Below are 27,608 nucleotides of genomic sequence, written 5' to 3'. Positions count from 1 at the left end.
GGAAAATAGCTGATACCACATAAATACAAAAGATTAAAATTCTTCTATAAAGGAAAATTATAGGGCAAAAAAATTGAACAAACTAGAAGAAATGGGTAAATTCCTAGAAACATATAGTCTCCCAAAACAGAATCAAGAAAAAATAGAAAATTTGAACAGATCAGTTACTAGCAATGAAATTGAATCAATAATCAAAAAACTCTCAAAACACAAAGTCCAAGGCCAGATGGCTCTACAGTTGAATCTGTCCAAACATTTAAAGAAATAATACCTGTTCTTTCCAAACTATTCTCCCCCAAAAAAAGAAGAGTATGGAAAGATTCCAAAGCCATTCTTCAAGGCCAGCATACCCTGATTCCAAAACCAGATAAAGACACTACAAGAAAACTACAAGCCAATATTTCTGATGAACACTGAAACAAAAATGCCCAACAAAATATTAGCAAACAGAATCCAACAATATGTTAAAAAAAAATTCTTCACCATGATCAAGTAGGATTGATACCAGGGATGGAAGGGAGGTTCAATATTCACAAATCAATGTGATACATCACATTAACAAGAGAAAGGATAAAAACCAGATTATCATTTCAATAGATGCAAAAAAGTATCTGATAAAATACATCATCCATTTATGACAAAAACCTTCAACAAAGTAGGTTTAGAGGAAACATACCTCAACATAACAAAGGCCACATATGAAAAGCCTACAGCTAACACTATACCTAATGGTGAAAAACTGGGAGCTTTTCTCCTTAAATCAGGAACAAGACAAGGATGTCTATTCCTAGCACTTTTATTCAACATCATACTGATAGTTCTAGCCTCAGCAATCAGACAACAAAAAGAGAAGGCATCCATAAATCAGCAAAGAAGAAGCAAAACTTTCACTATTTGCAGATGACATGATACTCTACATAGAAAACCCTAAAGAAGGGGTGCCTGGGTGGCTCAGTGGGTTAAGCCGCTGCCTTCGGCTCAGGTCATGATCTCAGGGTCCTGGGATTGAGTCCCGCATCGGGCTCTCTGCTCAGCAGGGAGCCTGCTTCCTCCTCTCTCTCTCTGCCTGCCTCTCTGCCTACTTGTGATCTCTCTCTGTCAAATAAATAAATAAAACCTTAAAAAAAAAAAGAAAACCCTAAAGAATCCACAAAAAAACTACTAGAACTGATGAATGAATTCAGTATGGATACAAAATTAATGTATAGACATCAGTTGCCTTTCTATACACTAATAATAAAGTAACAGAAAGATCTTAGAAAACAATCCCATTGCCAACTGCAACAAAATAAAAAAAAAAAAAAACTGGGAATAAACTTAACCAAGGAGGTGAAAAACCTGTACCCTCAAAACTATAAAACACTGATGAAGGGTACCTGGCTGGCTCAGTCAGTAGAGGATGCAACTCTTGATCTCAAGGTTATAAGTTCGAGCCCCACAGTGGGCACAGAACTTACTTAAAATAATAATATTATTGCTATTAAATAAATTTGTTTATAGAAAAACACTGATTAAAGAAATTGAAAACACAAACAAATGGAAAGATACTCTATGTTCATGATTTAGGAGAATTAATATTACTAAAATGTCACATTACCCAAAGCAATCTACAGATATAATGCAATCCCTATCAAAATAACAACAGCATTTTACACACAGCTAGAACAAATAATCCTAAAATGTGTATGAAATTACAAAAGATCCTGAATAGCCAAAGCAATCTTGAAAAAAAATGAACAAAACTGGAAGTATCACAATCCCAGATTTCCAGATGTACTACAAAGTTGTAATAATCAAAACAGCATGGTAATGGCATAAAAATAGACACAGACATCAATAGAACAAAATAGAGAACCCAGAAGTAAACCACAATCTTGTGATCAATTAATCTACAACAAAGGAAGCAAGTATATACAATGGGAAAAAGACAATCTCTTCAACAAATGGTGTTGGGAAAACTGGACAGTGACATGCAAAAGTAAAAAACTAAAACACCTTCTTATACCATATACAAAAATAAACTCAAAATGAATTAAAGACCTAAATGTAAGACCTAAAACAATAAAATTCCTGGAAGAAACCACAGGCAGTAATCTCTTTGACATCAGCCAAAGAAACATTTTTCTAGATATGTCTCCTTTGGCAAGGGAAACAAAAGCAAAATTAAACTATTGGAACTACAACAAAATAAAAAGCTTTTACATAGTGAAGGAAGCCATCAACAAAATGAAAAGTCAACCTATTAAATAGAAGATACTTGCAAATGACATATCTAGTCAGGGATTAATATCCAAAATATATAAAGAATTTATACAACTCAACAGCATAGAAATAATAGAAATATGGGCAGAGGACATGAATAGACATTTTCCCAAAGAAAACATACAGAGGGCCAATAGACACATGAGAAGATGCTCTTTATCACTAATCATTAGTGAAATGCAAATCAAAACCACAATGAGATACCACCTCACACCTGTCAGAATGGCTAAAATCAAAGCCACAAAAAATTAACAAGTATTGGCAAAGATGTGGAGAAACAGGAAACCTCATGCACTGTTGGTGGGAATGCCAAGTGGTGAAGCCACTAGGGAAAACAGTATGGACACTCTTCCAAAATTTAAAAATAGGATTGCCATATGATCCAGTAATTCTGATACTGGGTATTCACCCAAATAAAATAGAAACATTAATTCAAAAAGACACATGTGCCCCTATGCTTACTGCTGCATTATTATAGTAATCAAGTTATGGAAGCAAGTTTCCATCAATAGGTAAGTGGATAAGAAGATGTGGTATATATGTACAACAGAATATTACTCAGCCGGGTCTTTTTTCTCCTGGTATTTGCCAAGAATAGAGTCTGGCCTCTAACTCTGGTCAGTTAACTGGTCAGAATTTTGGGAATGACTAAGAAACTATGCTCATGTATTGTATTCACTTCTGCAATCAAATGCTCTACTCCTGAGCTCTACCCCCACTTTTGGATAAATAACTGCATGTGGATACTCAACTGACATCAATTAAAGAAAACTTCGCAAAATGTTTTTTACCCTTTAAAAGAGGAAAATTATTTATTTAAAACCTGTCTCCAGTGTTTATAGCAGCATTTACAATAATACCCCAGGGTATGGAAGAGCCCAACGCCTGTTTACTGATGGATAAAGGAGATGTGGTGTGTATATATATAATGAAATATTACTCAGCCATCGAAAAGAATGAAATCTTGCTATTTGCAATGATGTGGATGGAGCTAGAGAGCATTATGCCAAGCATTGTCAGAAAAAGACAAACACAGTATGATTTCACTCATGTGTGGAATTGAAGAAAATAAATGAACATCAGGGGTTAAAAAAAAGAAAAAAGAGAGAGAGAGAGAGAGGCAAGCCAAGAAACAGACTCTTAAGTACAGAGAACAAACTAAGGGTCCCTGGAAGGAAGGTGGGTGTTAAATAGATTATGGGGATTAAGGAGGGTACTTGTGATGAGCACTGGGTGTTCTACGTAAGTGTTGAATCACTAAAATCTACACCTAAAACTAATACATACACTGTATATTAACTAACTGGAATTTAAGTAAAAATTTGGAAAGAAAAAAAAATTTTAAGGATTTAAAAAAAAAAGAATACTACTCAGCCATAAGAAAGAATAAATCTTCCCCTTTGCAACAACATAGATGAACTTACAAACTATAATGCTAGGTGAAATAAGTCAGTAAGAGAAAGACAAATACTGCATGATTTCATTCACATGTGGAATTTAAAAAACAAAATCAACAAACAAAAAAAAAACAGAGAGAAAACCAGACTCAAATATAGAGAACAAACTGGAGGTAACTGAAGGGGAGTACGTGGAGGGATGGGTGAAGTCAGTGAAGGGAATTAAGAATATACTTATCATAATGAGTACCAAGTAATGTACAGAATTGTTGGAATCATTATATTGTACATCTGAAACTAAAATAACACAGTATGTTAATTTTACTTGAGTAAAGAATGTCCAAAAAGGTAATCATAGACTTAAATGTAAAACATAAAATTATAAAACTTTTACAAAAAAATCAGATAATCTTCAGAATCTAATGTTAGATAGAGCTCTTAAACCTGACACCATAAGCAAAATCCATAAGAGGAAATCCTGATAAACTGAACTTCATACATCATCTTTAAGAGGATATGCAGATGGGAGGGGAGCTAAGATGGTGGCACAGTAGGAGGACCATAGGCAAGTCTTTTCCATGGAACACAATTAGAGCTCTGAGCATACTCCCCTACTCCTGGAGAGAAGGCATGCAAGCCACCCGGGGAGAGATGGCACCATCTGAGGATTACCTAAAGCACACAGGGAGAGACTGTTTGCTTTTCTTGGAAAGCATCTGTGAGAGGTGGGTTTCATAGAGATGCCTCTTCAGGGACAAAAGAGCTGGTGGGCACCATTTCCCTTGCCTGTCCCTCAGCACAGGCACAGAGATACCTGCTTGAGGGCATCTCGGGCCCAACACTGTCTCCCTAACCTGCTTGCTCCAAGTTCCACACCCCTGCACTCTGGCATGACTGTCCTTCTCAGTCAAATCTGTATCAGTCCTAGTGTACTGAAACCTTCCATCAGAAGTCCAGCACAGCTCCCTACTATACCAGGTCCCTAAAGTTCGGCGTTTTAAAAGTCAGCAGGCTTGGCTGAGACAGAGTCCAGAAGGCACTGAGCTTCTCCTAGAGAGAAGGCAGGCAAGCGACCTATAGACAGACAGTGCAAAAATGGTGAAAAATGCCTGGGGGGACACATAGGGTAGAGATTATCCACTCTTTTGGGAGTACTTCCCGGAGAGGAGCAAGCACAGAGACCCCTTTCTGGGGAAAAAGGAGCTGCTGACACAATTTCCTGCCCCCACCCCGGAGCATAAACTAACTTCAGTAAACAGCACTGTGCCAAGACTAGTTGCCTAACTTGCTCACACTAAGTCCCACTCCACCCCATCCCCACACTCTGCTGGTACTGCTTTTCTTGGGCAAGTGTGCCTAAGAACCAGCACAGCAGGCCCATTCCCTAGAGGACCAGCAGAAACTCTTATCCCAACCGTACCTTCTGACCAGTTCTACAAGGCTTCTACTCTAGTGGAAGCAGAATCAGGTCCCACTTAACAAGCAGAGCAGAGCACACCTAGGTAAATCTTGCCACACTCTGGCCAAGGTCCAAACACTGCCCACTGCATGCAAGAAGAGCCTCTGCAGACAGCTGGTCTGAAGGAGAGAGCAGCCAAAACACAACAGGAGAGAACAAGCAGCACACACCATAGACACTACCAGAAGTGCCAGGCCCCGGACTTTCTTTATAAGAAGAAGATCTCTTTTTTAATAAAGCCATTATTCTTAGAAGCAGGAAACATGACAACCTTTCTAACACAGAGCAGAAGACAGACTTAGACAAAACACCAAGGCAGAGGAATTAATCCAAAATGAAAGAAAAAGATCAGGTCACAGCTAGAGATCTAATCGAAACAGATATAAGGAATATGCCTGCTTGAAAATTTAAAACAACAATCATAAGGATACTCATTGGACTTGAGAAAAGCATGGAAGACTCAGGAAGACCTTTACTACAGAGATAAAAGTTTAAAAACAGAATTGAAAAATGCAATAACTGAGATTCAAAACAGACTGATATAATGACAACAAGGATGAAAGAAGCACAGGAATAAATAAATGATATAGAAGACAGAATTGTGGAAAATACTGAAGCTAAAAAAAGAGAGAAAGAATTATAGGACACGAGATAGACTTCGGGAACCCAATGACTCCATCAAATGTAATAACGTTTGTATCATAGGAGTCCCAAAAGAAGAAGAGAGAGAAAAGGGGGCAGAAAATTGAGGAAATATATAGCTGAAAGCCTCCCTAATTTGGGGAAGAAAACCAACATCCAGATCCAGGAGACACAGAGAACAACCATCAAAATCAACAAAAGCAGCCAAACACCAAGACATATTGTAATGAAATTTGCAAAATATGGTGATAAAACAAATCCTAAAAGCAGCAAGACAAAAGAAGTCCCTAATTTACAAGGGAAGACCCATAAGACTAGTGGCAAAACTAGTAGCAAAACAGAAACTTCGCAAGCCAGAAAAGAGTGGCATGATATTTTAACAGTGCTGAACGGAAAAATATGCACCTAAGAATACTCTATCCAGCAAGGTTGTCATTCAAAATAGGAGGAGAGGGACGCCTGGGTGGCTCAGTTGGTTAAGCAGCTGCCTTCGGCTAAGGTCATGATCCCAGGGTCCTGGGATCGAGTCCCACATCGGGCTCCTTGCTCGGCAGGGAGCCTGCTTCTCCCTCTGCTTCTGCCTGCCTCTCTGTCTGCCTGTGCTCGCTCGCTCCCTCTCCCTCTGTCTCTGACAAATAAATAAAATCTTAAAAAAAAAAAAACAAAATAGGAGGAGAGATAAAGAACTTTCCAGACAAACAAAAACTAAAGGAGTTTATGACCATTAAACCAGACCTACAGGAAATATTAAAGGCTAATTTTTGAGTGGGAAATAAAGACCAAAAGCAACAAAGGATAGAAAGAAACAGAGAAAATCTCCAGAAACCATGACATACATATGATAAAATGGCACTCAATACATATTATCAATAATTATTCTGAATGGGACGCCTGGGTGGCGCAGTTGGTTAAACGACTGCCTCCGGCTCAGGGCGTGATCCTGGAGTCCCGGGATCGAGTCCCACATCAGGCTCCCAGCTCCATGGGGAGTCTGCTTCTCCCTCTGACCTTCTCCTCGCTCATGCTCTCTCTCACTGTCTCTCTCTCTCAAATAAATAAAATAAAATCTTAAAAAAAAAAATTAAAATAAATCTTTAAAAAATAATAATAATAATAATTATTCTGAATGTAAATGGACTTAACACTCCAATCAAAAGACAATAGGGTGTCGGAATGGATACAAAAAATAAGACCCATCTTTATGCTGCCTACAAGAGACCCTTTTAGACTAAAGACACCTGCATAGTGAAAAAGAGGGGATAGAGAAACATTTATCAGGCAAATGGATGTCAAAAGCCAGAGTACCTATACTTAAACTCAACAAAGTAGATATTAAACTAAAGACTGTAAACAAGAGATGAAAAAGCACATTATATCATAATAAAGGGTACTGTACAACAAGAATATGTAACAATAGTAATATTTACGCTCCCACCATGGCAACACCCAAATACATAAAAAAAAACAAATAACAAATATAAAGAAATTCATTGATAACAACACAATAATAGTAGAGAACTTTAATAATCCACTTACAGCAATGGCAGATCATCTAAACAGAAGATCAACAAGGAAACAATGGCTTTGAATGACACACTGGACCAGGTGTAATTAACAAATATACACAGAACATTTCATCTTAAAGCAGCAGAATACACATTCTTTTTAGGCACACATGGGACATTCTCCAGAACAGATCACATACTAGATTAGGCCTCCACTTGCACAAAAAGATTGACATCATACCATACATACTTTCTTTTTTTTTTTTCCAGTCTCATTAGGATTTTATTTTCTTTTAACATCTTAATTTTGTTTTTTTCAGTGTTCCAAGATTCACTGTTTATGCACCACAGCTAGAGCTCCATGCAATATGTGCTCTCTTTAATACCGACCACCAGGCTCACCCATCCCCCCATCGCCTCCCCTCCAAAACCCTCAGTTTGTTTCTCAGAGTTCACAGTCTCTCATGCTTCATCTCCCCTTCCAGTTTCCCCCAATTCACTTGTATATGTACTTTCTGATCACAATGCTATGAAACAAAGTAAACCACACACAAAAAAAAATTTGCTAAAGACCACAAATTCATGGAGGTTAAACAACATGCTACCAAAGAATGAATGGGTTGACAAGGAAATCAAGGAAGAAATTAAAACACAAACATGGAAACATATGAAAATGAAAATACAACAGACCAAAACCTTTAGGATGCAGCAAAAGCAGCCCTAATAAGGAAGTACATAACAATACAGGCCTACCTCAAGAAATGAGAAAAATCTCAAACAACTTAACCTTACAACTAAAAGAGCTAGAAAAAGAACAGCAAACAAAGCTTAAAACCAGCAGAAGAAAGGAAATAATGGATAAGGAAGATGTGGTCCATATACACTATGGAGTATTATGCCTCCATCAGAAAGGATGAATACCCAACTTTTGTAGCAATATGGACGGGACTGGAAGAGATTATGCTGAGTGAAATAAGTCAAGCAGAGAGAGTCAATTATCATATGATTTCACTTATTTGTGGAGCATAACAAATAGCATGGAGGACAAGGGGTGTTAGAGAGGAGTAGGGAATTTGGGTAAATTGGAAGGGGAGGTGAACCATGAGAGACTATGGACTCTGAAAAACAGTCTGAGGGGTTTGAAGTGGCAGGGGGGTGGGAGGTTGGGGTACCAGGTGGTGGGTATTATAGAGGGCACGGCTTGCATGGAGCACTGGGTGTGGTGAAAAAATAATGAATACTGTTTTTCTGAAAATAAATAAATAAATAATAATTTTAAAAAAAAAAGATTAGAGCAGAAATAAATGATATAGAAACTAAAAAACACAACAGAACAGATCCATGAAACCAGGAACTGGTTTATTTTTTGAAAAAAATAATAAAATTAATAAATGCTTCCCCCTATCAAAAACAAGAGATAAAAGACCCAAACAAATAAAGTCACAAATGAGAGAAGAGAAATAATAACCAACACCATAAAAATACAAACTCTTGCAAGTGAATATTATGCAAGGCATATATACCAACAAATTGGACAACCTGGAAGAAATGAATAAATTCCTAGAAACATAAGCCACTGAAAAACTGACACAGGAAGAAATAGAAAACTTGAACAGACCAATAACCAGCAAAGAAATTGAATCAGTAATCAAAAATCTCCCAACGAACAAATGTCCAATGCCAGATGGTTTCACAGATGAATTCTATGAAACATTTAAAGAAAAGTTAACACCTATTCTTCTCAAACTATTACAAAAAATAGAAATGAAAGCTTCCAAACTCATTCTATGAGGCCAGCATTACCCTGATTACAAAACCAGACAAAAACTCCACTAAAAAAGAGAATTACAGGCCAATATCCTTGATGAACATGAATAAAGAAATTCAACAGACTGCTAACAAATTGAATCCAACAATAATTTTTTAAAAATCATTCACTACAATCAAGGGAGATTAATTCCTGGGCTGCAAGGGTGGTTCAATATTCACAAATCAATCAACATGACATATCACATTAATAAAACAAAGGATAAGCACCACGTGATCCTTTCAATAGATGCAGAAAAAGCATTTGACAAAATACAACATCCATTCTTAATAAAAACTCTCAACAAAATAGGGATAGACAGAACATACCTCAACATAATAAAGGCTATATATGAAAAACACACAGCTACTATCATCCTCAATGGGGAAAAACTGAGAGCTTTTCCTCTATGGGCAGGAACAAGATAGGGATGCCCACTCTCACCACTATTATTTAACATAGTACTGAAGTCCTAGCCTCACCAATCAGACAACAAAAAAGAAATAAAAGGCATCCAAATCAGCAAAGAAGAAGTCAAACTTCCACTATTTGCAGATGAGATGATATTTTATATAGAAGACCCAAAACGATCCACCAAAAAATTGTTAGAATTGATACATGAATTGAGAAAAGTCATAGGATACAAAATAAACAGAGAAATCTGTCACATTTCTAAACACCAATAATGAAGAAGCAGAAAGAGAAATCAAGGGAGCAATTCCATTTATAATTGCACCAAAAACCATTAGATACCTAGGAATAAACCTAACCAAAGAGAAAAAAGATCTGTATTCTGAGAACTAAAACACTAATGAAAGAAAGTGAAGATGACACAAAGAAATGGAAAAACATTCCATGCTCATGAATTGGAAGAAGAAATATGATTAAAATGTTTATAAAATGTCTATACTACTCAAAACAATCTACACTTTCACTTTATTTTTTTGGTGCAAGAAGTGGTTTTATTAAAGCATATGGATAGGACTAGTGGGCAGAAAGAGCTGCCGCAACCTACACACTTAATGCAATCCCTATCAAAACACCACCAGCATTTTTCAGCATTGTTCAGTTAGAATAAATAATCCTAAAATTTGCATGGAACCAGAAAAGACCCGGAATAGGCAAAGAAATCTTAAAAAAGAATAAACCTGGGGACTATTTTAGGAAGCTATAGTGATCAAGACAATATGGTACTGGCTTAAAAACAGACACACAGATCAATGGAACAGAACAGAGAATCCAGAAATAAACCCACAACTCTATGGTCAAATAATCTTCAATAAGACAGGAAAGAATATGCAATGGAAAAAAGATAGTCTCTTCAACAAGTGGTGTTGGAAAATTGGACAGCCATGTGTAGAAGAATGAAACTGGACCACTTTCTCACACCATATACAAAAATAAATTCAAAATGGATCAAAGACCTAAATGTAAGACAGGAAACCATTAAGATCCTAGAGAAGAACACAAGCAGCAACCTCTTTGACATCTGCCATATTAAGTTCTTACTAGGTATGTCTCCTGAGACAAGGGAAACAAAAACAAAAATGAACTACTGGGACTTCATCAAGATAGAAACTTCTGCATAGTAAAAGAAACAATCAACAAAACTAAAAGGTAACCTACAGAATGGGAGAAGATATTTGCAAATGACATATTGACTTCATCAAGATAGAAACTTCTGCATAGTAAAAGAAATAATCAACAAAACTAAAAGGTAACCTACAGTATGGGAGAACATATTTGCAAATGACATTATCTGATAATGGGTTAGAATCCTAAATATATAAAGAATTTATCAAATTCAACAACCAAAAACCAAATAATCCAGTTTAAAAATGGGCAAAAGACATGAACAGATATTTTTCCAAAAAAGACATACAGTTTGATAACAGACAATGAAAATATGTTCAACATCACTTATCACCACAGAAATACAAATCAAAACTACAATGAGGTACCACCTCACACCAGTCAGAATGGGTAAAACTAACAACACAAGAAACAGCAGGTGTTGGCGAGAATGTGAAGAAAGGGGAACCCTCTTACACTACTGGTGGGAAAGCAAACTGGTGCAGCCACTCTGTAAAATAGTATGGAGGTTCCTCAAAAAGTTAAAAATAGAGCTACCCTATGATCCAGCAATTGTACTAGGTATTTACCCAAAGGATACAAAAACACTAATTCAAAGGGATACCTGCACCCTGATGTTTTAACAGCATTATCTACAACAGCAATTATTATAAGAGCCCAAATATCCATCAACTGATGAACTGATAAATGGATAAAGAAGATGTGAAGATACACACACACACAGTCACACACAATGGAGTATTACTCAGCCATAAAAAAGAACAAGATCTCACCATTTGCAATGACGTGGATGGAGCTAGAGAGTATTATGCTAAGCGAAATAACTTAGTCAGAGAAAAACAGATACCGTATTATTTCATTCATGTGGAATTTAAGAAACAAAACAAATTAATATAGGGGGGGAAGAGAAAGAGAGAGAGACAACTGAAGAAACAGACTTTTAACTATAGAGAACAAACAGGGTTGCTAGAGGGGAGATTGGGGGATGGGTTATATAGGTGATGGATTGTAAGGAGAGAAGTTATTGTGATGAGCTCTGGGTGGTTTATGTAAGTGGTGAATCACTAAATTCTACACCTGAAATTAATATTATGCTGTATGGTAATAAATTGGAATTTATTTTCTTAAGACTTTATTTCTTCAATTGTCTAGCAGGGAGACTGAGAAAGCATAAGCAGGGGGAACAGCAGGCAGAGGGAGAGAACCAGGCTCCCCATGGAGCAAGGAGTCCAATGTGGGACTCGATCCCCAGACCCCGGGATCATGAGCCAAAGGCAGATGCTTAACTAACTGAGCCACCCAGTGTCCCAGCTAACTGGAATTTAAGTAAAAACCTGAAAAGAAAAAAGAAGTATATATTTGAATTAATTATACTAGTATATGTACTATGATAGGCTATATAGAAATATAGAGAGGAAAATAGAGTACTTGGTTACTTGTCAAAAAAAAGAGAGAATATGCAGATGGAACATAAGTACAGGAAAAAATTAGCTATTGTGGGAAGAAATTAACATCAAAAGTTATTTTTGAACAAGTAGTCCTTTCCTTAGGATGGAATGCTCTAGACCCAGATATCCACAAGGCTTATAATTTACTTCCCCGAAGTCTCTGTTTAAAAGACCTTTTCTATCCCCTCCGTATACCTGCTAACCACCCCAGATCCTTAGTCACTCTTGATTTTCTTACATTGCTTTATTTGCTTCACAGCAGTTATCCCTGGCTACACTATATCCACTTATGTATCCGTTTGTTCTCTTTCCCGCATTAGAAAAAAACTCCATGATGGCAGAGATCTTGTCTTCATCAAGTGCCTGTCATACAATAGGTGATGAATAAATATTCATGAATATTCATATTTATTCATGAATATTGAATATTCACTTGTTCATGAATAAGTAAATTACAACATACATTAACATGCTTGGAGGGTTCACTTCCATATTTTCATCCACGATGAACTTCCTGAATTTTCACCCAAATGAGCTTCCTGGATTTCAGACCTCTCCTAACTTGGACCCCCAAAATGCCTTCTTTATTGCTAAAACCATCCCATTCTTATTTTCTTTTTCCTGGAAGAAGGGCAACTACCCCTACCCTATTGATCCCAGCCACCCTACCACCAGTCACAATCCCAGTGTGACCTGGTTCTCAGAAGGCAAAAGAAAAAGAAAAGAAAGGGGCCCTTGTGCAAGAACACCAGCTCACAATAGAGGAGAGAAGCTGTAGCCAGAAGTGTGGGAAAGTCCTGCCATGCTACTGAATACACTCTAGTCTACATAACCTAAGATTTAGAAGCCCTAATAAAGGCTGTGGTTGGCTAACTCATGAGGAGTTAGATGTTTGGACCTGTTGACTTTTGCTTGGCAGTAAACATCAACCTAATCAGGAACTTGTCACTCAAATATAATGAGTCTTTCTATTCCTCCTTCTTGGTTTCAGCTGCCTTCAGAGAATTCTTAGCTTTTTCTAAAGGAGCCATAGTTTCCATATAAATTATGGATCCCAAAGCCACAATGACCCAGAGTTCAGTGTTCTCAAAACACAGAGACCACAAGCCACTTTAAATTTTTCAATATGGAAAAGATTCTGGGGATTGCTTGTACATTCCTTAGCTAACAGATACCATGACAGAGTTACAATATGTAAGCAATTATAGAAAAAGAATTTCTACCTTCAAATCTTATACACATTAAAAAGGAATTCTAAAAATATAACAAACATAGTTCTTTATCAAGAACTAAAACTTAACTGTCTCTGGCTTATTATTTATTTCTTAGAAGATACATTTATCCCGTCATTTTCAGAAAAGAACCCTGCTTTATTTCACCCCCATCATCCACAAACTATTCATTGATTCTTTTTTCTAAATCTATAACTGAGACCAGATGATCTTTAGAATTCCCCAAAAAAGTTAAATATAGCATACTGTATGCTAAGAATAGGTGGGTCTTCCTCCTACTCAATCTGCAATGTTTACTTGAATAGCTTCTTTTGTTTTTGGGGGGGAGGGGGTAGGCTATTTCTTTGTTTTTAAAGTAGACTCCATGCCCATTGTGGGGCTTGAATTCACAACACTAACATCAAGTCAGATTCTCTAGGGACTGAGCCAGCCAGACATCCCAAATAGTTCTGTTTGCTTTTTTTTTAATATTTTTTTTTTTTTTTTTTTGGTACAAGCTGAGGAAATGCCCATAGTCTGTACCTGTGCCAAGGTCATTCCCAAACTGCTATGTGATAGCATAGCTATGTGACACCCTCTTGCGTGCTGGCTTTCCACCTCAAACTCTACATTAAATATACTTTGCATAATGTTCACATACAAGTTCAGTCATTCTATCTGCAGGTAAATTTAAAATCAGACTACCACCTCTGGCTCTAAGAAAAATTACCTTTTGCCCTCTGAAAATGTTGTCTCTAATTGTAATATGTAATTGCTACTTGGAAACCAAGGAAAGGGTAGAAAAATGTATGTCTAGTAAGAGGTGATTTAACAATGTTTGACTTCAAGGGTCTAGTTAATGACTTTGATAAAAACCACTATCACATTACCCAACTTTGTGAAAGTTAACAACAAATTGGCTCATCATTGTTTAGGTTGAAACCACTGTGGCATTTATCTCTTTTCCATAAGATCTACTCCATTTATTTCATTGCTAAATAGTATAGGAAAAAAACACCCCCACCTCCCAAATAAAAACTAACAAGAAAACTGGATTTAAAGTATTGCTTTTCATAAACTAGGATACCCAATGTTTCTGAATTTATGATTTATTTATACATTTATTCAAGTAAGCATCTATCAGAGTCATGATACAGTGGAAAAGAAATGTGCCCTAGAATTAAAAAATAATTTTGTTAAATGACCTAATTCGATCACTTAGGGACAGTTTGGCTTAGGGCAAATTACTTAAGTCTCTTTCTCAAAACTTCTACTGAAATAAAGAAAAGAATAATATTCACCTTGTGCTTTTAGAGCTGCTTTTAGGACTGTTAAAAACTACAGGCCCAAAATGGCATCACTTAGGTTAAGGCCTTAAATAGGTAAATCAAGACTTAATATGGAACTTAATTGCAGTTCCAGCCCCTCAGAAATGTAACCTTTAATCAGTCAACATGAAAATTTCCTAGTGAGCACTAGGAAATACTGGAAGACCCCTTCTGTTCCCCTTAGGAGAGTAACCTTGCCTAAAACAATGGATTCTTTGCTAATAATTTCCTTTTTACCACTCCCTCTCTACCTTTTAAAACCTTTCCTTTTCTTTTCCTTTTTTTTTTTTTAAAGATTTTATTTATTTATTTGACAGAGAGAGATTACAAGTAGGCAGAGAGGCAGGCAGAGAGAGAGAGGAGGAAGCAGGCTCCCTGCACAGCAGAGAGCCCGATGTGGGACTCGATCCCAGGACCCTGAGATCATGACCTGAGCCGAAGGCAGCGGCTTAACCCACTGAGCCACCCAGGCGCCCCAAAACCTTTCCTTTTCTATAGCCCTTTGGAGCTCCCCTCCACTTGCTAGAAAGAATGCTGCCTGATTCATGAATCCATTAATAAAATCAATAGTTTTTTAGCTGGTGCCTGGGGGGCTTAATTGGTTAAGAGTCCAGCTCCTGGGGCACCTGGGTGGCTCAGTGGGTTGGGCCTCTCTGCCTTCAGCTCAGGTCATGATCCCAGGTTCCTGGGATGGAGCCCCACATTGGGCTCTCTGCTCAGCATGGAGCCTGCTTCCCCCTTCTCTCTCTGCCTGCCTCTCTGCCTACTTGTGATCTCTGTCTGTTAAATAAATAAGTAAACAAAATCTTAAAAAAAAAAAATGAGTCCAGGTCCTGATTTCAGCTCACGTCATAATCTAATGATCATGGGGTTGTAAGATCGAGCCCCGCATCAGGTTTTGTGCGGGATGTGGAAGCACCTTAAGATTCTTTCTCACACACCCTCTCCCTCTGCCCCTCTCCCTCTTAGAAAATAGCTCTTTAAAATTCACTTAGTTTAAGTTTTGTTAAATAATTAAGTGAAATAACATATTTTAAAATACCTAGCATAATGCCTAACAAAATTCAGGCACTCAGTGTTACCTTCCTTCTTCTTACTCACCTAGACAATGAGGTAAACTTGAAGTACAAAGAAGAAACTTAAAGGAAGAAATAAGATAGATTAGATAGATCCCAAGTAGCAATGCTAGACAGCTACTTAAGTAAAGTGAAGTAGATAAGCTAAAGTGAAGTAGACAAGGCTTCTCATGGATTGACATAATCATTTTTAAACATGGTCTCAATCTATTATCAAGACTTAATCATTTATTCATTTTTTTATTCAATTTATTAACACCTCTTAGGAGTTCCAGGCACAGTTACTGCCTTCAAGGAATTTATAATATAGTAGGGAAGACAGAACATGTAACAAATACTTACAGTGCTGCATTTTGGCTTTTTTGTTTTAAAGATTTTATTTATTTATTTGATAGAGAAAGCTAGCACAAGCAGGGAGAGCGGCAGGCAGAGGGAGAGAGAGAAGGCAGTGCTCCATCTCAGTACCCTGGGATCACAACCTGAGCCGAAGGCAGTTAACTGAACCACCCAGGCGCCCCAGGTTTTGGCATTTTAAGAAGTTAAGCATTGCAGAGGTTCCAAAATAAAAGACAGCTACTTTCCTTCCTTGAAGCATAGAATCCCATCTTAAGTTAGCTTAAGAAGGAAATAGTGGAACCATATGATAATTATCATATGGTTTCACTTATTTGTGGAGCATAACAAATAGCATGGAGGACAAGGGGTGTTAGAGAGGAGTAGGGAATTTGGGTAAATTGGAAGGGGAGGTGAACCATGAGAGACTATGGACTCTGAAAAACAGTCTGAGGGGTTTGAAGTGGCGGGGGGGGGGTGGGAGGTTGGGGGACCAGGTGGTGGGTATTATAGAGGGCACGGCTTGCATGGAGCACTGGGTGTGGTGAAAAAATAATGAATACTGTTTTTCTGAAAATAAATAAATTGGGAAAAAAAAGAAGGAAATAGTGGTTTTATTTAAATCTAGTTTCTATTTTTAATAAAAAAATACATTCGCAGGACTGAAAATTCAAAGCACAGAAACTGGTATATGGAGTAGGATATGTGGCTCCTCCCTCTGTCTTTACTCATTTCACCAACTTCTCAGTGTGCCCCCAGACCGCAGCATTCCTCTACAGAGGAAGCCAACATCACCAGTTTCTTATACATTTTTCCATTTATATATTTTTTTCCAGTGCATTTAGAAGCAAATATGTATATTTCACCCTTTTGTACAAATAGGCATGTTATACCTCACTTTTTTCATTTGAAATACGTCAAGCTCACTACTTATCAGTATACAAACAACTTCTTTATTCTTCATTCTATTTCAATAGATATTTGAAGTTCCATCACATGCATAACACAATTTACAGAACTGATTTGCAATTACAAATTAGTGATGACTGAATGTAATAGGTTATTCTACATGTGTGCAGAATACATCCATGAAAGAAATCCCACAAGTAAGTATTGCTTGGCCACTTTTTCTAGGTTTTGCTAACACAATGAGAGCATTTCATATATCCAATAATCAGAATCTAGACATCTCCAAACTAATCTCTCCTATGCTCAGGTTTGGCTTCATACTCTCTTAATTCAGCATCTTCATTCGACACAGGGATCCTGCCCTTATCACTTCAACAAATATCCTTTGAGTGCCAGGTAATTATTCTAGGCATTGGGTACATTACAGTGAACAAAACAGACAAAAATCTTCTTCCTCTGAGGGAACTTCCTAGCAGGGAGTTTCTCTATAGCCCTCTAGGAAAGGAAGACACAAAAATACAACATAGGGGCACCTGATGGCTCAGCTTAAGTTAAGCATCTGCCTTCAGCTCAGGTCATGATCTCAGGGTCCTGGGATCGAGCCTCACATCAGGCTCCCTTCTCAGCACAGAGTCTACTTCTCCCCCTCCTTCCTGTTCATGCTCCCTTTCACTGTATCTGTCTCTCTCAAATAAATAAAATATTTTTAGACCAATATCACTGATGAATATGGATTCTAAGATTCTCAACAAGATCCTAGCCAACAGGATCCAACAGCACATTAAAAAGATTATCCACCATGATCAGGTGGGATTCATCCCTGGGCTACAAGAATGGTTCAACATTCGCAAATCAATCAATGTGATACAACAAATTAATATAAGAAGAGAGAAGAACCACATGGTCCTCTCAATTGATGCAGAAAAAGCATTTGACAAAATCCAGCATCCGTTCCTGATTAAAAACGCTTCAAAGTATAGGGATAGAGGGAACATTCCTGAACCTCATCAAATCTATCTATGAAAGACCCACAGCAAATATCATCCTCAATGGGAAAAAGCTTGCAGCCTTCTCGTTGAAATCAGGAACAAGACAAGGATGCCCACTTTCACCACTCTTTTTCAACATAGTATTAGAAGTCCTAGCAATAGCAATCAGACAACAAAGAGAAATAAAAGGTATCCAAATTGGTAATGAAGAAGCCAAACTCTCTTTCTTCGCAGATGACATGATTCTTTATATGGAAAACCCAAAAGACTCCACCCCCAAACTACTAGAACTCATACAGCAATTCAGCAACGTGGCAGGACACAAAGTCAATGTGCAGAAATCAGTGGCTTTCTTATACTCTAACAATGAAAATACAGAAAGGGAAATTAGAGAATCGATTCCATTTACTATAGCACCAAGAACCATAAGATACCTGGGAATAAACCTAACCAAAGAGGTAAAGGATCTGTACTGGAGGAACTACAGAACACTCATGAAAGAAATTGAAGAAGACACAAAAAGATGGAAGACCATTCCATGCTCTCGGATCGGAAGAATAAACATTGTTAAAATGTCTATACTGCCTAGAGCAATATATACTTTTAATGCCATTCCGATCAAAATTCCACCGGCATTCTTCAAAGAGCTGGAGCAAATAATCTAAAAATTTGTTTGGAATGAGAAGAGACCCCGAATCGCTAAGGAAATGTTGAAAAACAAAAATAAAGCTGGCGGCATCACCTTACCTGATTTCAAGCTTTACTACAAAGCTGTGATCACCAAGACAGCATGGTACTGGCATAAAAACAGACACATAGACCAGTGGAACAGAGTACAGAGCCCAGATATGGACCCTCAACTCTATGGTCAATTAATCTTCGACAGAACAGGAAAAAATATACAGTGGAAAAAAGACAGTCTCTTCAACGAATGGTGCTGGGAAAACTGGACAGCTATATGTAGAAGAATGAAACTCGACCATTCTCTTACACCATACACAAAGATCAACTCAAAATGGATAAAAGACCTCAACGTGAGACAGGAATCCATCAGAATCCTAGAGGAGAACATAGGCAGTAATCTCTTCGATCAGCCACAGCAACTTCTTTCAAGATATGTCTCCAAAGGCAAAGGAAACAAAAGCGAAAATAAACTTCTGGGACTTCATCAAAATCAAAAGCTTCTGCACAGCAAAGGAAACAGTCAAAAAAAACAAAGAGGCAACCCACGGAATGGGAGAAGATATTTGCAAATGACAGTACAGACAAAAGGTTGATATCCAGGATCTATAATGAACTCCTCAAACTCAACCCACACGAAACAGGCAAACATATCAAAAAATGGGAAGACGATAAATAAAATATTTTTTAAAAAATACAACATAGATAAGTATATTAGACAGTGCTAAGGAGCAAAACAGTAGAACAGAGAAGGGAAATGTGAAATGCTAGAGGTGCTAAGATGGAAGAAAGACCTGAAGGCATATGGGGAGCTTTGGGAGAAGTGGATAATGGACCAGGCAGAACCAGCAGCGACGTGGGTCATGGGTTTGCCCATGTCAGGGGCAGCAAGCCGGAAGTAGCAAATGCACCTGGGCGATCACCTGATCGCTACTTGAGGAACTGAAAGAGTAACAGGTCAGACAGAGTAGAGTTAGGGCAGAGAATAGAAACCAATTTCAACAGAAGGAACACGTAAGAACAGAAAGGATTCTGCCTCCTTCTTGAACAAAAGACTCCATGTAATCCAGGGACCAATGGACAAGGACTGGAAAGCCAAGTCATATAATTCATTTAAAGTTATCAATTTCTCATTTGCATTGGCAGTAACTTTAATCGCTAGGATTACACACAGCCTTTTATAAAAATTATATTAGTAAATTTTGATTATCAAGGATTATATCATAGTTAGAGATCTGCTTTCTAAAGATTATCCCATTGTAGGCAGATTGTTTATTGCCAAGCACCCATCTGTTTTCATTTTAGCACTAATTTTTTTATCCTCATGCTCGGTTCCCTGAGAAGTTTTGGGGGGGTGGTGTAGGAGGTAGTAATGGTTGTGATTATCTTGATGGGATTAGCGTTTATACTACAAAAGCTGTAATTCATTTCAATTCCTCTTTTGGAATTGAAATTGATCGGTACAATTCTCTCAGTATTCCAAGCAATTGTCAAGAAACTACCTAATTTTTCTCTTTATTGCTTTAAACCTTTGTCACTTTCTCACTACCTCTCTCTCTACCTTCTGCAGACTGACTCCTAGTCCTTCTACTTCACCAAATCTGCTCCCATGAAAGTTTTCTTTATTCAGATCCTTCTAGAACTCTTCCTTGCCTTTGACATTTATGACCGTGCCCTTTTACTTGGATGGTTCTCAAAACTCATATTTTACGATAATACTCATTCAGAATCAAATGAGAGGAAAAGGCACCCAATGGAAATAAAGACTGGGGGGGTTAATTAATATATGAATTTTTTTTATTTTAAAAACCAAGAGCCTTAGAGGGCTCTTAGTTTTTAAATGAGGCCAATACCCTCATTTTATAGATGAAATAATGAGGTACAGAAAATGTATCAGTTAGGAAGACTTTGGTTGCGAGTAATAGAAAACAGAAACTCGATTTGGCTTAAACAATAAGGAAGCATACTCTCCTACCTATGGGGGCCAGGCACAGTATCCCATCACTGCTCTCCTCTGTGACGCCTGTGGCCATGCCACCTTCCAAGTGTCAGCTTCAACTTCAGGCTGTAAGCAGAATCCCTCAGCACTTTCAGGACTTAGAGTCCTGAGAATTGGAGGAGGTTTAGGGCAGGAAGAGGGGAGAGCACGTATCTTTCTTGAGTCTCTTTTCAGAAGCAAAGAAACCTGATCAAGAAGCCCTAGGAAGACTTTTTCTCTTATCACCTCCCCATTTCTAAAGCCATAACTGACAAGGGAAATGGGATTCTAAGGCTGGTTTGGTTCAAGCCTTAGACTAAGCTTGGGGTAGAATGAATGCTGGGGAATCAAAATTAAATAAATTGATCATAATCACAATACAACTCGTAGACCTAAGAGATTCTTTACATTTGTCCTACTACACTTGTCAGAATTTTCTTGGTCCCACTCATTAACACTGGATTCAAATCTTCTCTCTTCTTGCAAACTTCTCTGGGGTGCTCACTTGTTTTTTTGTAATTTTCTTAGGCTTCTGAGGAGTCAGCATAGAGTAATGGTAAGCACTGACTTTAGAGATAAACTACTGGGGTTCAAATACAGGTCCCACCACTTCTGACTGTATGTGCCATCTTAGGCATGTCATTCAATCTCCTTCTTCATCTATAAAAGGGGATGGTAATAGAACCCACCTCACAGAGAGGTTGTGGGAATTAAATCAGTCACAATATATAAAGTGATGAGAACAATGCCTGTTACACAGTAAATCCTATATAAGCCTGCACTATTATTATTAAAGGGCATCTGCTGCTTCCGCCTGCTCAGCAGCCTTTCCCCTTCTTTGGATAAATGTTTCCATTTTCATTTGAAGAGCTACCCCTTCACCAGGCCATACAATCCTGGCACAATTCTCAACCAGTATGAACTGCTCCCCGTCATCACTGGGCAGAGTGTGGGCACAAAGCCTAAGTGAGGCCAATCTCACATTTTCCCTTAGAATCTGAAGCTTAAACAGAATGCCTCATGACCAAAAAGAGTTAAAATTCAGTCTCTCTGATGTCAAGGCCTTAAAGAGGTTTTTCCTAAATTCTAGACCCTGGAACTGCGTTGACCTTTCCAAAATCTGATTAAGAGTCCTTCCTTTAAAAGAAAAAAAAAGTTCTTCCTTTGATTGTGTCAGCTATCCAATCTCTTTAATAAACTCCTATTTTTGCTGAAATTAGCCAAAATTGATCTGTATTGCCAGTGTAACTATTATGTTGAGTGAATAGGACTCTCAAAATTAAATCATCAAGTAACTTCATTTTTGTCTCTCACTGTCTCTTTAAATCTATTCATGAGCCTAGCTCCTCTCTCGGCCCTACGGAGATAGCATAGAAGTTTAAGAGCGTAGCTCTGAAGCCAAACATTCTGGGCTCAAATTCTAGACCCACCTCCTGCTAACTATATTACTTAAGGTCTCTTTGCCTCAGTTTCCTTACTGGTAAAATGGGGGGAAAACAACACTTACCTCATTAGGTTATCATAAAATTTAAATGACTTCCCAAATGTAAAATGCCTGGAAATGCACTTAGTACCAGTTAGTCCTGAAAAACATTACTGCTGATGACACTGGGGATCTGGTGAGGTGGTCTTTCTTCCTCACACTCCATCCCATCTGGCCCTGACCATTCTTGTTTCCATACCTATGCTCTCGTTAGCCCTTCTCTTTCTCTGAATTCTTCAAGACATAATTAAGTCAAGCATCACCACTTCCACAAGGCCCACATTGATCTACAAAGACCCTGTGGACCTGATCCTGTAGGATATAATCTGTAACAGACACCTGGGTCCTGACTTTATGTAATTTCTATTGTGTTTTGATTGAACTGGTGTGTAAAAAGGACTACCCAATAAGAAAAGTAGTCCCTGAAGGCAAAAATGATACTTTCTATTATTTTATGTCCTTCATATTACTTAGTCCAAAGAAGGCTCATAGTTAAGTCCTTGATAAGTAACATGACTGGCCCTCTGAACAGCTACAAACATCTCCAATCACAATTGCTTCTGGGTTTGTATAGCTTCAAGCCTATAGGCCTATGTTTTAGTATATGGACTACCAAAGTGAGCCCATGGCCTGTGCTTTTCTTGTGTACATAAGTCTACAAAAAAGACAGGGTGCAGAACTTTCCATTTTTATCCCACACTGGCCCATACACCCCAGGCACCCCAGGTAGTTAAGAACTACCTAAAAAATTTTAAAAATAAATAAATTTTTTTAAAAAGCTGAAAAATTTAAGAGCTGAAAACTAATTCCAGATATGATAGGAAATTCCTAATGTATTTGCTACTTTTAAGATTTGAAACTATAATGCAAAATATCCTGTTTTGTTTAAACAGAGAGATAAGGGAAACAGATCTCAGATACTTTTTCACCTTCTAATATTTTTTTTTTCTCATAAGAATTATTGATGAAGGACAGAATAGAGGAGGTGACTATTGTAAGCTTTTTATTGCCATGTTTCTGGAGAAATGTTCTTCTATTTTTGAAACTCTGCATAACATGAAGTAATCCATCTTCTTTTTCTGATTTCTCTAAGCATGTGAAAAATACCCACAGAAATAAAAATTCCTCTCCTTGATGTCCCAGAGCATATCCTTTACATGTAAAAAGATGGCGCTGGTTCAGAGCTTTGTGTGAAAAAGCCCACTGGGAAAAAAATTGAGTAAGCCTGGATTCAATTCCATGTGAAACCATCTGAGAAATGGAGATGTATAAACTGACTCACCTAACTGATTCTCAGAACAAACTAATATTACATCTAAATGGTATCTCTATAAATGACAATTCCATACTTTTTGCTTTATTGTGGTTTAATCGGTATGGGTTATTTCAAAGTTGGGGGGAAAAATGCGTTTTTCTAAATGTCATCCCCTGTGAATTTTTCAACCATGCCAACTCGTCATTGTTTCCCTCCTACAGAAACAGTTGGCCTCAGGGAAATAGAAAAGGGAAGAGGGAGAAGGACGAGAGAAGGAAAAAACCTGTATATCTTACTTGGATTGTGCAAGACAGCCTGGTGCAACCATACTCTGATTTTTCTCCTCATTCTGGAGTGCCGTAAGCTCCACCATGTTAACCATCACATCGTTGGTGTGGCCTGGAAGTTGGGGCAGAACTGAGATGATCTTCTCTACCAAGTTGTCTCCATGATGTCCAGCGGCTCCTGTTTAAGCAGACAAGACAATATAAACTCACAAAATGGGAGGGTAAAAATCTGGATTAATGTTTTATAATGGACCTTCTATCAAGAGTAATATATATATTTTGTTTCTGTCACATAAATCAATAACATAAGCCTAGCACTTTCCCCTCTGTAACACTAACCAATCAACCTGTGCCTTGTGTGCTGGACTTAATGTTCCATGAGGGCAGATGCTGTGTCTGCTCTATGCTCTGGTTACTACTATATTCCTAGCACCTAGCACAGGGTCTACATATGGTAGGTATCAATAAACATTAAATAAATAAATATGTAATCAGCATATATTCAGCCAGGAAAATAGTGTCATTGGAAGATATTGTTATAAGATTTGATAGCCAAACTTTATTTTACTGATGAAGACATTAAGGCCCAGAAGGGCTTAGAGACTTGACCGATAATAGCAGACCTTCCCTCTGCTAGAAACCTATCTTCAAAATGGCAACTGTTTATCTAGTTCACCCTGAACCCAGCATGTCTAGCAGGCAACTTGGCAGCTAGCAGGCTCTCACTAAATATTTTTTAGATTATTGGTAAACTAAATGAATGAATGACAGAAACATTTAGAGTGCTTTCTGTGTACCAGGCACTGTTTTAGGTACTTCAGATGTATTAACTCTTCTAATAACAAATGACTTAGAACCTCAAGCTGAAATTCAAGACTTATGACATTGTGTAATATTTTTTCCATGAAACCAAGTTATCTTTCCAAAAAACAACATTGCTCAGGAGACCTCCTTCAAACAATGGGTGGGACTTGGCACATCTTGTTTTGATCCCACCCACTCCAAATCAATCAACCTTTTGTTTCCTGATGTCTATCTCTATCTCTGTTGTTTTTGCCATGTCACATTAATTGGACAGAACTAGGGACAAAACACCAAATCAGACTCCAAGGAATCATTGTCGCCACCACCATGATCTTCATCACCGGAGCTAACACTGAAAGCCTGTGATGAAGCAGGTATTAAGTTTCATACTGCATATTTATTATCCATTTAATTCTTACAACAACTCTAATAGATGGGTATTATTATGCTCATTTATAGAATAGATGATTCAGTTTAAGTAACTTGCTCAGTATTAGATAACTTTGTAAGTTACAGAGCAAGAATTCAAACTCAAAAGGCAGAAACTGCCAAAACCACACTATAAACAACAACAAAAATCAGACCTATTAAAGTGACTTAAGACAGAGCCAACAAGGGCACCTGGATGGCTCAGTCGGTTAAGTGCCTGCCTTCAGTTCAGGTCATGATCCCAGGGTCCTGAAATCGAGTCCCACATCAGGCTCCCTGCTCAGTCGAAAGTCTTCTTCTCTAGCTCTGCTCTCCCCCATTGCCCATCCCTCTCCTTGTGCTCAGTCTCTCTCACACACAAAAATAAATAAATGAAATCTTTAAAAATTAATTACCAAAAAAAAAGACAGAGACAACATGAGTGCACTAAGATGACTTCTAGGGGCATCTGGGTGGCTCAGTCATTAAGCGTCTACCTTCAGCTCAGGTCCTGATCCCAGAGTCCCGGGATCACGCCCCGCATTGAGCTCCCTGCTCAGTGGGAAGTGTGCTTCTCCCTCTCCCACTCCCCCTGTGTTCCCTCTCTCACTGTGTTTCTCTCTGTCAAATAAATAAATAAAATCTTTAAGATTACTTCCTATGGTGAAGATGAAAGAGTTCATGTACCACTAGTCAATCATTCATTTGTTAGGCTTGGAAGGAACCACATCTTATTTCTGCTATGTATGGTTTATGGTTGTCTCCTCAGCACTCAGACTTATGAGCTGCTCTTTAAATACTTGCTGAATGAAAAGCCTAGTGACTCTAAGTGTCCTGACATCCAAACAGGGGTCAGAAGTCCCTAAGTGAATTATACTCTTCAGCCTGGAATGGAGATACCGGGATTACCTCATAGCATCATGAATTTCTCTCTCCACCAGTTCCCTTATAACTCACTAAAAAATTTCATAAATATCCACTCATCACTAAAATAATGTTTCTTTGAACTTGGTGCCCAAAGAATAGCTGCTTCAAGTTATTCTTAGTTTTTGACTGCTATTTTTTGACACGTGGTACACACAAGTGGTCTATAAATGCTACCATTCTTCCCTAACTTATTTAGCTCCTAAAGTCTTGCTGCTTTTCACTCCTCACCCTATGCCAAAGTCAGGGACGGGTCCTTCCTAAGTTTGAGTTCATTAAACCCTCTACGAACTGTTGACTAATCCAGTCCTCCTGAAACTCTCCCAAGAAGTCAAAACATAGCATACTTATTTTTTATTATGGCTTAAACCTCATAGTTATTTCTGAAGAACCAAAGTATCATTCATATCCTTAAAATATTATATACTAATATCTTAAAAGTTCAAAGGTAGGGCAAAAATTTTTTTCGAATCATGGTATATTTATTGAAGCAGTTTTCATATTGTGATTTTCACTTTCTTCTAATTATTATAGTCTCTAAACACCCTATGATGTACATATATTCTTATTGTAATAAGAATAAAAAATATGTTATACATACACATACACAAATATCCCAACATTTTAACAAGGTTTATCTTTGGATAATAGGATATTTTGGTTGATATAAACTCTACACAAACTTCATTATTTCTCAATATTTTCTAGAAGGAGTACATGACCCTTATCTAATTGGAAAAATAATTAACTTTCTATCAGGAACTGTTTCTAATATTATATCAGAGAATTAACAAAATGCCAAATTTATATGAATACAATCATTCAACTTCTTAGATTTAGTCAAAAGGGTATGTATATCTAACATGTTTGATAACGACAGATAAAGCAGATATGGGCTTTCAACTAAGTGTCCTGCTCTTCTAAATACAGTTTCTCCCATCTCTGGCTTTTGAGGGTTCAATATTTATTTTATAAATTTAATTACTGCTATTTATATGACTCAAACATAGACTAAGAATTTGGGGCCTCTCAATGTAACAGTAGCTTCAGATTCTTTTATGAAATGGATAAAATGCTGAAATTTGTATCACATTTAGATTTCCAGAGAGCTTAATTTTTCCTTTATTACAGAAATTTTTAAATATTATTTGAAAAGTTTAAGATCAGAAGTTAGCCAAAATTGTTATTTTAGCCAACAGCAATGTAATTTAGTATGGTCAGAGAATGGTTTATTTTCCAAAGCCATCTTTTCCAAGGGAGCGTAAGAAAAAGAAATTGGAGATGTGGGTCCTAGTGGTCCCACCTTCCACTAGTTCCTTCTGTAATCTGAGATAACTTCCATAAATGTGGTCCCATTTTACAAGTTAAAAACTCAGAGTTGGTCAAATGACACCTAAATATCTCTGAACCTCAAGATTTGAAATCCTAAGGCAACTGCTTCAAGGGCTAAACTTGTTTAGCTAACAGCATGAGAAAAGTACCAATTCTGCATTACTTTGTGGATCATATGTGAATGTATATGCTAGTATCATTATCATAAGGCAGGCAACATCTTCACTTGCCTCTTCTCACATAGAATAAAGTGAGAAGCAAGAATTTAGAAGCCCTCATTAATACCATATGTCAACTCTACTGATATTAAAATAAAACTATACATATATATATATATATATATACACATACACACACACACATACATATATGGAAAAAAGGGATATGGGTTAAGATGGCAGAGCAGTAGGGGACCCTGTGAGTGCCTTGTCCCTCAAACATAGCTAGATAAATATCAAAACATTCCAAACACCCAAAAAATATATTGGAATGCTGAG

General features: G+C 37.5%; 1 protein-coding gene across 1 annotated transcript in view; it reads right to left on the bottom strand.

The window, feature by feature from the left end:
- Window positions 1-27,608, bottom strand: part of SCFD2 (sec1 family domain containing 2) — a 446,538-nt gene that overhangs the window by 401,096 nt on the left and 17,834 nt on the right. The window contains exon 2 of the mRNA XM_044267869.1: window positions 23,653-23,821. Within this exon, the coding sequence (XP_044123804.1) occupies window positions 23,653-23,821 (169 nt within the window). The remainder of the gene's footprint in view (window positions 1-23,652; window positions 23,822-27,608) is intronic.

Source organism: Neovison vison, chromosome 11, assembly GCF_020171115.1.
Source record: "Neovison vison isolate M4711 chromosome 11, ASM_NN_V1, whole genome shotgun sequence".
NCBI classification, from domain to species: domain Eukaryota; kingdom Metazoa; phylum Chordata; class Mammalia; order Carnivora; family Mustelidae; genus Neogale; species Neogale vison.
This window is presented reverse-complemented; position numbering and strand designations above follow the sequence as displayed.